Raw genomic sequence first — 12,619 nt, 5'->3', positions numbered from 1 at the left:
AGCATATTGAGAAACCATTTTAGGTTTTAGATTTTGGACTGTTTATAAAACTTTCATGAAGATAATAATGTGGCTAGCAAATGTTGGATTACAGATTGTAGTTTCTACTTCTTACTTGTAAGTGGATGTCCCCTTCAAAGTCAGCTGTGCTTAATGAGAAAGTGGCGACACCGTCACTGTCGGTTGTGAGGTTCTGTAACCAACGCGATGACCACCTTTCACCCTCAAACAGGAACACCGGCATGTCAGGAATGGGTGTATTATTGTAATAAACTGCTTTAACCTGTTGGAAGCACAACATTGTATCACCAAGAATGCACACTGCTTCAGTTGCTGTGTATAGAATCACATTGAAGAAGTGAAGACCAAATGCACTTACTTTTCCTTCCACATTTGATCCTTTGTTATAAATCTTGGGAGTGTCAGTGAAAGACAGCTTTCCAACAACATATGAAATCACCGTAGTCTTCTCTTGTGAGCGTGAAATACCTGTACAAGAAGTCTTCATGTTACAACAATGTGTACGCCATATTGTTTCAATACATGGCATAGTAATGTTATTATAGTCCTACTAACTCTTTTAAAACTATAAGTACAATATATGTTATGACTTGCCTGTCCCCTCCTCTTCCATATTTGCACTGAGTTGCAGTACATCTTGCAGCGCCTTTTGCGCAATTTTCGTGAAAGTTGACATTGTGAAGATAAAAGTGGCACAGCCTTTCTTATCCATCTAGAAACACAATAAAATAAGTTAAAATAAAATGAAAAAGTGAAGGACATTTCAAACTTTCCACACGTCATCACCATTACTTCTTAAAAACTTAACTGTAAAATCTTTATATCTAACTACTATCTCCATTGTATAAAAATGTACTTACACTCCTCAATTTGTACATTAGACTGACAAGACAGATGACAATATGTAGTCTTAAATGTGCACAGTGTACATTCTGTAGGAGGATATGTAAGGTCTATGCACCTTGCTTCATGAGACTGTCACCATAGCTACTGTACCTGCTTTGTCTCCTCGTAGCAAGGCATCGAGATTTCAGGGATTCCCTCTGGATGTTCAGGGGTGGATACAAGGGGTATATGAACATAGGCATCTAAAGGTCGGCACACCTTAAAGTCAACACTGCCTGGCACAGGCTGTCCGTATGTATACCTAATTAGTTGGACATAAAAAAAGCATTGTTATTGAAAAGAAACCATTCCCTAAACTGGACCTATTTTAGATTATTTAAGAGTAATGAGCCAAATAGCTTTTACTTACGTTGCACATACTTCAGCCTTGATTTCTTCCTGATTAGTACTTACTTCATCAAATGCATTTAATTTTACGTCAAATTTAGGCAAAACTGGGGACAAATTATGATTATTAGAACTTTTGCTTCATTACACATGGATTGAAATGGATGGTAAAAAAAACGAACTTACCGTATTTTTCCACCTTGAAGCTGTGTTGTATTTTATCTAACCCAATCGACACAGTAACTTGGTAGGCTCCTTCACGGGCCTCAGAGTTCAAGGCGTAAGAAAGCTGCAATATCTTACTATTGGAGGTTTCATTCAGCCACTGTCCAATCCTGTTGCTGTTAGAATCCTGTTAAGTGAAGTAAACAAGAACATGTGACAATAGGAAACTCATGAATACAGGAAGAGCATGTTTCTTCTCCTTCCACAAGATGGCAGAAAAAACTGGGCCATGGTTTGGTGTAAACAAATTTGACTTCTTGACTCTGTGGGAAAAAACATCATGAAAACTTGAAGCATACACCTTAACAACATATTATTTGAAACTACTCTCAATTAGATCCTGATGAATGTACTGGCAGGCTAATATCAGTGGCCAGTTACAGATATTGGTCTGATTAGTGTATAATGTGCAAATGTACATAAAGAAGTTGCTTCAAAAAGTATATATACACACACACACACACACACACACACACATTTGTCTTCTATCCTTTCTAAATCAAGTTTTATGTAGTTTGACAAATACATCTTATATTTTGGTCCACGTATTTGTATTGAATCAAACTTTTAAAAAAATTTAAACTTTCAGTTTATTATACCCAGTAGTGTGTGTAAGTGTGGATATTAGTCTTACCTCAATTTCAATTGTATCATACTGTAAAGAAAGAAAGAAAGATTTGTTAGGACAAGCTGCTTTGTATTGCACTCATCACACAGTGAGTTAAAGATGATAAACTCAGACTTCAGCTCTTATGTTTATGATTTTAAATATATGAACGTGTGACACACAAAACATGAAAAAAAAACATTTCAAAAAGGCTTGTCATCAAGAGTATGTAATTTTTCTATTGTAATCTTTGGTATAGATTCCACTGTTATTTCCAATTAAATGGGATAATGTGTGACAAAATGTTGCAAAATGAGAAACAGGTGTTGGAATGGATTTATTACTGGGTCAGCAACCTTCAAATTCAACCTCATATTCTGGTTCAATCAAAACTAAAACCTGCACCATTTTCAAACCGTATCACTGATACTGTTTATGAAAGAGACCTAAAGAAAGCAAAGACTGTTCAAACACTCACCAGCTGATTGACAGGTCTTAACTTGGTATCCAGTGTGATGACTCTGAAATGCACTGAGAGACATGCAGAGAGATTACATCAAGACTTTACAGCTCTTCTACAGCAGTGTTAAACATCCTAACAGGCCAGTGATTGGTCTTCTGTTAACTGAGAAAGTACATCAGATTTGAAAGAAAGAAGAAAAGGTGAGAAAAATGTATAGTTTACTATTGGCATTCCCTCTTGTTGTCTGACATAGAACCGCATACATTAATAAATAATAATCAGTGGAAAATGTCCCAATATCCCAAGTTCCCCTTACAGGTTGTCTCATTGGAACTACAGCTGCAGCTAAAAGTTACATAGTGTTGCTTTAAAATTACTGTTGATATTTTGGGGCACAATCAGTTTCTCACTACCTGTTAGAGCTAATAGTTAGTCAGAGCTGACAGATTTCTATCATTGTGGGGCTTTTTTTTTTTAAATCCTGGGAATGTCAATATACAATATAATGATATTGTGGCAATACATTTCTTTTTAATTATTTGTTATTATTATTATTATCATCATCATTATCATATCATCATCTAATTTCTTACTCTGTTCACCCTGCACTGCAATTTATTTATTTCTCATATGTCTATATATGGTACCATATTGTGTACTACGTCATAGAGCTTTGATTTGATTTATTTGCACAATAACAAAAAGCGGAATAAACAGGACAACATAAGAAAAGAAGCAAGTTGTGCACGTGAGGAAAAAAAAAAACTTAGGAGGCTTATGGAAGGAATCTCACTACTCATTATCAGTAAATACAAAAGTCAAATAATCGACATAGGTAACCAAGCAAAAATAGATTAAAAAAGCAAATATAAAGTAACCAACATAAATCAAGTATAAACCCATCAGCTCAAAATTACCCGTTTGTCCTGGGAGGTAGATTGGTTTATCTGTTTGGATGAATGTCATTGGTCGATAGACTTTGATCTTAACTTTTCGGACTTCTTTAGAGTAGAATGTGTCGCCTCGTACCTCCACCTCAAAGTTCTGCACCACTTCATCCTGCACTAAAGGAACCTGTGACAGAAAGAGATTTTATAGACACCAAGAGAGCCATTACATCCCATTAAGAAAATTATTTATGAATATATAACTTGTCTAAAATCACGAATGTATTACAACAGCAGTTGTCAATTTACACAATTTATTTATTCCTATTGTGTGCTTTTTGTTACAAATCTATGTGTGGTTTTGTATGCGTTATCAAATCCAATCAATGTTTTCCAACTCAATTTCTTCAACACATTTTATTGAAATATGTACATGAATAAAATCAGGAAAGCTGCTGACCTTAAATTCAGTGCAGGTATGAAATTCTTTACTGGACGTCTTCTTCAGAAGGGTTGTATTTGCCTCTTGGGACATCAGAGTGACGCTCATTTCCAGAGTCTCGCTGGGCTGCAGGAGACTCGCACAGAATTTGGTCTCAGCTCCAGATTCAAGAATTGCAGGAATGGCTACCATGTACTGCCTACAGCCACAGACAAACATACAGTACATATCTCACTGGATCTGACATGGAAATAACCCCAACCCAGAAGATTATGCAGCATAAAATCCTTAACCATGATCAATTCATTCAACCACAGGCTATTATTATTTTTTAACTGTAGAGGTAACTTACGGTCCTGCCACCACTTGGCCCACGCACATCCAGCTCAAGAAGACACACAGTTTCCATGTCCACATCTGAATCCCAGAACGACCCATGACTGAATGAGATGATCATGAGTCAGCATCTGTTTAATAGTCTGATAGAGAATCCCACGCCCACAATCCCACCCCCACATCCCCTCTATTTGATTTTAAGGTAACCCATTCAATCATTTATAGACTTCATGTTGTGGTGTGTAATGCTGACTGCAATTTTGTAATTGGGCAATGTTTGAAGTCCAGATAGTTTAATTCCAACTATAATATGTAATATGAAAAGATTTTTTTTTTTACTGAATCAGTCTGTTGTACGTTATATCATTTTAGAATATTTTAGCAATGTGTAGTTCCTTGCCACATGCTCCAAAAAAATAAATAGGGGCAGCATTTGACCTTGTGCAAGAACTGCATGATTTATTTTTTACTAGTTTGGCACACAATAAACCTTGCAATGTCCTCAAAACTGAGATTCTGTGTTTAAAAGATGTATGAGTCCCAGGAGAATCTAGCTCCATCCTGGCGAGATTACTCGCTCAGTGAAGCATGCAGAAACAGAAACAGAGTTTCACCAACTCAAATGTAAGACTTTTTAAAACCTTTAAGTCTATTATGAACAATATTTAAGACCTTTATCACAACATCAACTATGCCCTGAATTCTGTTTTTTCAAGCCAAGTATCGTTAAACTTGAACTTCCCCATAGCTGAAGAATAAAATCTGTTTTATCTCTGTGGTACAATCCAGAAGAGACTCGCGCCAATAACACGAAAGCTGATTGGCTGCAATACAAGTTGCATGTTGGTCTCATTTGTAGTCGTAATACAGCAAAATATTTGGACTAGTGAAAGAAAAAACACCACGGAATTAAGAAAAAAGAGCATTAGAACTAGCGTTGCATGAGCGTAGTAAAATTATGACCCGTTTAAAATGATTTAAGACCTAGAACACAATACTGTATGTAAGACTTTCAAGGCCTAAAGTTTAGATTTTTTTGAGAGGACGCACAAGCAGCAATGCGAGGGAAGCAGATCTGAGCCAAGCAAGCCGGGCTAGGCTACCGGTACGTGTCCACTGGCAAGCGTCACTTCCACGCTTCCCATTCATTGTCTATGTGAGCAGCCGGGCAAAGCATTCTGGTAGCGTTGCAGTGACTTCAAGAAGCAGGGCGTTGAGCTGACCGCTCCTCATTTGCATAGTTGTGGTTACCAACCATCGCACAGATTATTGTGGTGATAACAGAGACCTGGCTGCATGAAAACATCTCTCCCCCCCCCCCCCGAGTTTTATTTTTTTTAAGATATACACACTGCACCTTTAAGCATTTAGTTCCTTCCATAGTGACAATGCCAGGATGTTATTGCTGTAGCTAACTATTTTAAATCAACTGAACGCGTCAAAGTTTCAGTAGGTTAAGTTCTGCAACATTGCCCTTTACCCAGCGTGGTATGTTTGCTTTTGTCATGCAAACAGCTCTTAAAGATTACTAGGGCCAAAGTAGACACATTTTCCAGTAAGTAAATATTTGTGAACTGATAAAGTCACATACAGGCAATGAGTTACAACACAGTAGAGAAGAAATGTGCTGTACATTGAAAAACAATAAAACTAAACTAAAACATAATCATTCAAACATGCCAAGACATGACATGGTAGTCAATAAGATATTAAAGACTTCTTAACCACTTGAGTGCCTCAGATTCCTTCAACCTTTTAAACTATAGGATCCCCAAACTGAAGAGCACCAGAGGGACAACTTCTACACAACAGAGCAGCACTTCATGCAGACTGTATTATGGCTGAATAAAAAACTACTACTACTATTTCTTCTTATGAAAATGTATACAAATAGTGCTTCTTTCCATGATTCTTCATGCTTTTCAAGCAGAAAAGGTGGATGTAGAGAATAAAAGCAGCTGGAGCTGTACAGGATAGCAACAAGGTAATTAAACTGTCAGCATAGGGCTAAACATTTAATATTTTAAATGTATGTGCTTGTTGCACTTCAGTTATAATATCTGTCATCTGTACATAAAATGGGAGTGATACTTTAACCATATGTAATATTGGTGTAACGGGTCGTATATAGGTTCTGTTAAATTACTGCATAAATGGGGAGAGCGCCGTCTGCTGGCGTCACTTTCAGAACACTACATGCATGACAGAGAAAGCCCAGCAACGCCTCTACTTTCTGTGGAAGCTACGGAAAGCACACCTCCCCTCCCCCATCCTGACAACTTTCTACAGAGGGACTATTGAGAGAATCCTCAGCGTTGCCATCACAGCGTGGTTTGGTAACTGCACTGTTGCAGAACGAAAAGGCCCTGCAGCAGACTGGGAGGACGGCTGAAAAGATCACTGGGGCCTCTCTTCCCTCCCTCTCTGACATCTACAACACCCACTGTCTGCGCAAAGCCATAACATAACACACCTGTCCCATGCACTCTTCTCCTTACTGCCGTCAGGTAGAAGGTACCGCAGTATAACTGCTCCCAGCCTCCAGAATGGGGAAGAGCTTCATCCCTCAAGCAGTCAGACTGTTGAACAACACATGATGCACATTTTTCACACTGAACTGAAATGCACTCCTGCACTTTTTTCCCCCCTTCTTTTTTTTTCTGCTAAATTCTGTATATTCTACCTTTACCTCATTTATAACAATCAGTGCTCTGTTACAAGTCTACTTATGCCCTGTCTTTGGTTTTCTGTTGTCTGTCCTGTCCCTTGTCCGTCTTAAATGCTCTACTTTAAGTAGTAATTGCACTTTATGTATAATCTATAATGTGTGTGCACTAAATGTAGCCTAGCGGTCTCGAATGTCAATTTTATGTCGTTTAAAAAAAACAAAAGTGTGTAACACCACTTGATCCATGGTGAAACGTTTTGTTTCACTATATATAGTGTATATGGTTGAAATGACAATAAAACCCACTTGGCTTGATTTTCACATTGCGCCGCAGCGCTAAAAGTAACAAATTATGGGTAGGCCTAATCCACAGCAGAACTCCTGATAACTGCTGTGCTAAATCCATTGACTGTAAAATTAACAAACAAACAGTCTATGGGTAAATCGCATGTTAAACGCTGCAGAGATAATATTAGCCAAAATGCTTTAAAGCCACACAATGTTTTATTTTACTGTATTTTTGTTGTGATGTAATTTAGAAATGAATGCTGTTTGTTTGGCGTCGAGTGAGTCATTAATTTTAGGCTCAGACGGCCAGATGTAGCCTACGTACATTTGCGAAAGTAGCGTTATCAGCGCAATGGCCAACCCGCAGAAAGCGCACACTGTGATACTTCAGCTCACGTCGTATTTACCAAACCTGCAGTTCATCGGGTAATCAGCGTCTTTCTCCGCCCAGGCCTACTGTAAATTGTGCTCCACCTGTGCGGTCCAAGCAGCGCATCTGGCTTTTCAAGACCCCAAATGTACGCTCAATCCCCCCATCGTCTGAATGTGTGCCCGGTTGTAATTTTGCTGAGCTGCTGTTGTTGGGTTGTGTATTGTTGTGTGTGGGTCATTGGCTATGGTTATTTCGGCAGTAGTGGTGGGGAAGTGTATGTATTGACTAGTGCACTGTAGCAAAGCCTTGAGTACTGGTGCTATGATACGGCTGAGTGCAGACTGCGATATTCCCACTGCTGATGCTATGACTGTTTGAAATGATATTTTAAATATTTGTAATGTAGCGATGACTTTAACAACTGCTGGAATGGAATGTGAACGCTGAGTCGGAGATTCTATGTCATCTTTGATTTCTTCCAATAACTATAATATTGCATAGATTAATCTGTAACGCTTAATGATTTTGTGTTCACTGAAAAACTGAAAAAGTGTGATCCTTGTGGAAAAAATCTTTTCAGTCTCCTTGGCCTATGTCTTCGTCTTGCTCGGATTACTGCTGCCATTTCACCAGGAGGCATATGCGAGGAAACCCGCTTGCGTCTGGTTTACACCTGCTTTTAAGAGGCGGAGAATTTTCACTGCAAAATAGAGGCGCGCTGTCACGGACGTTTTTTGTACATAGCGCGGAATACATAATTAGGCACAGTTTACGCTTTTCCTCCCATCTCTTTATGGGAAACTCCCCACTTTCCCCTTGACCCTCCCATGAATGCATATGCATGACATGGAAAAGCGCAATATGCCGTTTTCAGTTCCCACAACAGGCAGTCTGCTCTTTTACCTCAGTGCGGCCTGTTTGTACATACCTCGCCATGCTTTCACGCGTACGTTGCGAAAACAAATACGACTGAAGTGGGCGTAAAAGCGTTAGTACATCTGGGCCAGAGTGTGACGATCAGATGGTGAAGACACCAAGATGCCATCGACATAAAGCAAAAGTTGACTTCCTGCTGGAGGTTCAAATTTGGCAAGGTAGCAGACATTATTTGCGAAAAGATGGTTGGAGACTCACAATACCCTTGAAGGATTCTGGTATAAGTGTATCTTTTCATTTTTTAGGTGAATGCGAACCAAAACTGGTTGTCCTTGTCTGCAGGGTTAGAGACGAAAGCATTAGGCCTGCTGACATAGACCACAGAGAAATACTTTTTATCAGGTTGTAAATCATTGTGTTAAACTCATTTGTTCCTCTTGTTCTTCTGTAAGGACATAATTATCAATATATCAGCTTCTCTTTGTTCTCCCCTATAATCTTACAGATCTCCGACTCAATCTTATCTTACACTTACATTAACTGCCTCATTATATTCCACTTTCATTAAACAAAACCAATGTTTTTTTAACATAATTCTTAATGGTTTCACAGTAACATCACCATATTTAGTTTTCATAAGAATAACATTTGAATCAGGTCAGTCTGATGTTTTATCAGAATTGAATTAACTTGCTCCGTTTCTTCACAGGGATTGGATTTATTTGTTCTGTTTCCCATCTTCACAAATGTCACTCATTTCTTTGGCGCAATGACGTGACCAAATGTGACAGTGGGGAACCTTAGCAAAATCCCAAACCTTATAAAATTATCCATCCATCCATCTTCGTCCGCTTATCCGGGGTCGGGTCGCGGGGGTAGCAGCTCCAGCAGGGGACCCCAAACTTCCCTTTCCCGAGCCACATTAACCAGCTCCGACTGGGGGATCACGAGGCGTTCCCAGGCCAGGTTGGAGATATAATCCCTCCACCTAGGCCTGGGTCTTCCCCGGGGCCTCCTCCCAGCTGGACGTGCCTGGAACACCTCCCTAGGGAGGCGCCCAGGGGGCATCCTTACCAGATGCCCGAAACCACCTCAACTGGCTCCTTTCGACGCAAAAGGAGCAGCGGCTCTACTCCGAGCTCCTCACGAATAACTGAGCTTCTCACCCGATCTCTAAGGGAGACGCCAGCTGCCCTCCTGAGGAAACCCATGTCGGCCGCTTGTACCCTGGATCTTGTTCTTTCGGTCATGACCATAGGTAAGGGTAGGAACAAAAACTGACCGGTAGATTGAGAGCTTTGCCTTCTGGCTCAGCTCTCTTTTTGTCACAACGGTGCGATAAATTGAATGTAATACCGCACCTGCTGTGCCGATTCTCCGACCAATCTCCCGCTCCATTGTCCCCTCACTCGCGTACAAGACCCCAAGGTACTTGAACTCCTTCACTTGGGGTAAGGACTCATTCACTACCTGGAGAAGGCACTCCATCGGTTTCCTGCTGAGAACCATGGCCTCCGATTTAGAGGTGCTGATCCTCATCCCAGCCGCTTCACACTCGGCTGCGAACCGATCCAGTGAGTGCTGAAGGTCACAGGCCGATGATGCCATCAGGACCACATCATCTGCAAAAAACAGCGATGAGATCCCCAGCCCACCGAACTGCAACCCCTCTCCACCCCGACTACGCCTCGATATCCTGTCCATAAATACTACAAACAGGATTGGTGACAAAGCGCAGCCCTGGCGCAGGCCAACTCTCACCTGAAACGAGTCCGACTTACTGCCGAGAACCCGGACACAGCTCTCGCTTTGGTCGTACAGAGATTGGATGGCCCTGAGAAGGGACCCCCTCACCCCGTACTCCCGCAGCACCTCCCACAGTATCTCCCGGTCATATGCCTTCTCCAGATCCACAAAACACATGTAGACTGGTTGGGCATACTCCCAGGCTCCCTCCAGGATCCTTGCGAGAGTAAAGATCTGGTCCGTTGTTCCACGACCAGGACGGAATCCGCATTGTTCCTCTTCAACATGAGATTCGACTAGCGACCGAACACTCCTTTCCAGCACCTTGGAGTAGACTTTACCGGGGAGGCTGAGAAGTGCGATACCCCTGTAATTGGCACACACCCTCTGGTCCCACTTTTTAAAAAGGGGAACCACCACCCCGGTCTGCCACTCCTTAGGCACAGTCCCAGACTTCCACGCAATGTTGAAGAGGCGTGTCAACCAAGACAACCCCTCCACACACAGAGCCTTAAGCATTTCTGGACGGATCTCATCAATTCCTGGGGCTTTGCCACTGTGGAGTTGTTTAACTACCTCAGCAACCTCCACCAGGGAAATTGACAACAATCCCCCATCATCCTCCAGCTCTGCCTCTACCATAGAGGGCGTATTAGTCTTATAAAATTATCAAATTTTGAATTATTTTATTAAAAGTAAAATCATTGTAGGTGCCTCACAGCTTAAAACAAGTGGTCCAACTCTTTTAGGATGACGGAGGTGATGCCCCGAAGCCCAACAGTCAGTCCTCTCCTCTCTAACTTTCAATGAGGTAGAGGCTGGAGATTATCTCCTCCAGGATGATCAGTCACTGATGTCCGGGCTCCAGACGCAAATCACGCATGCAAGCTGTTAATCATTTACCTTCTTTTTTTTTTCCCTTCCTTTTTTACCCAGGCCTGAGCCTTGCTTTCTCCTACTTTTCTCCTCAAATCTTTCTCCCATTCATTTTATTACGCTTCGGAAGCAAGCATACTTAAGGCTTCTAAATTGAAGGGAAATTTAAATTCTTATGCCATTTCTCCAGGTGTTTTATGACATTTTTGCCAAGTTTTTATACATGATTATTCTTGCCCTGGAGATTTCTTCCCTGGGCTGCTGTCCCTTCCACATGCAGAGAAGCATTTCTAAAAATAGCCTCACACAGACACACCGTTCTTAACTGCCCTCTGTTACACACAGACTTGGGTACGCATACTCTCACGCGCACACGGCCGGCCACACCACACAGACACACACAGAAAACAGCTGTCCAACACACACAGCAATCTCGAGGGCAGGAGAGAGGTAAGGAGGACTCACAAATAGCCTCACACAAACACTGACACATAATCAATATACACAGTACACATAATACTTTTCTTTATTTTATTCAAATTCTAACCGTTCCCAGAACGTGTCAGTGTGTGTGAGTCTATTTGTGCGTCCCCTTACCTCTCCCCTGCCCTCGAGATTGCTGTGTGTGTTGGACAGTTGACAACCTTTTACATTCTTATTATATTTATCTGCAAATAGTAAGAACGTTATTCTACACCAGTCTACATCGACATATATCCCTGGTCATGACAAGATCACCTAGGTCCACCCATTCAAACACTGCAGCCAATAGATACATGGCTGCAGCTCTGGTAGGCATCTAGTATCCTCACCTAAAGCTACACTTGACCTCCCAGCCATGTTAGAGCTTTTTGGAGATTGTTTTATAAAGATATCCGACACATGAAGTGGCTTGCTGCATGTTTAATTCTGCTAACAGACATCAGCGATGCACTCTCAAGTTAGCCACAGTTACTAACGTTAAACTGACATGCACCGAAGTCAAAACGTAACTTAGACACACACAGACAAGTGCTTAAATGTAGCGTGCTAATACTGTTGAACGAAAGGTGTTTGTGTGAGTTTGGAAAATAAAGGTTAACCACGTTATCTTTTTACTGTCACTGGTTACAACTAGGGATGGCTGACGCGAAACTTACATTCCGAAGCTTTGTCGAGATCCCGAAGCGTAGATGTTTGGAAACACTGATCCGAAGCGTGACTCAAAACACCCATATCACGTGACTACGGCTAAATGAAGCTTCGGAGTGTTTCGAATCAGCGTTTGATTGACAGGGTCAGGAACAGACCACGCAATCGCACAGCTGTATAAAAGTCAACGCATCTTGACCTCGTGGTTGGTGATATAGTGACATTTATAGTGCGATATGTTTAGTTATATTTAGGCTTACATTTAAATTTACACATTGACTGATAGGCTAGAGACAGACAGAGGATACATACAGTGACACATTAATAGATAAATATATATATATAGATAGATAGATAGATAGATAGATAGATAGATAGATCAATATATATATAGTATATGTATGATATATATATATATATATATATATATATATATATATATATGGA

The 12,619-nt window shown here is 40.8% G+C and overlaps 1 protein-coding gene across 1 annotated transcript; it reads right to left on the bottom strand.

The window, feature by feature from the left end:
• Positions 1–115: 115 nt before the first annotated feature.
• LOC144514370 (alpha-2-macroglobulin) lies at positions 116–12,251 on the bottom strand (the record flags this gene model as incomplete). The annotated part of the gene is made up of 12 exons (XM_078245515.1): positions 12,181–12,251; positions 4,231–4,318; positions 3,897–4,077; positions 3,467–3,623; positions 2,565–2,617; positions 2,114–2,134; positions 1,441–1,606; positions 1,277–1,361; positions 1,018–1,168; positions 616–733; positions 380–489; positions 116–283 (listed from the first exon to the last, which is right to left on the bottom strand). Coding segments are annotated over exons 2-12 (1,296 nt in total), but the record flags the coding sequence as incomplete, so codon positions are not given.
• Between the last annotated feature and the right edge of the window lie 368 nt (positions 12,252–12,619).

Source organism: Sander vitreus, unplaced genomic scaffold (assembly GCF_031162955.1).
Source record: "Sander vitreus isolate 19-12246 unplaced genomic scaffold, sanVit1 ctg556_0, whole genome shotgun sequence".
NCBI lineage: Eukaryota > Metazoa > Chordata > Actinopteri > Perciformes > Percidae > Sander > Sander vitreus.
The sequence above is the reverse complement of the archived record's forward strand: the minus strand, read 5'-3'. Positions and strand labels throughout refer to the sequence as shown.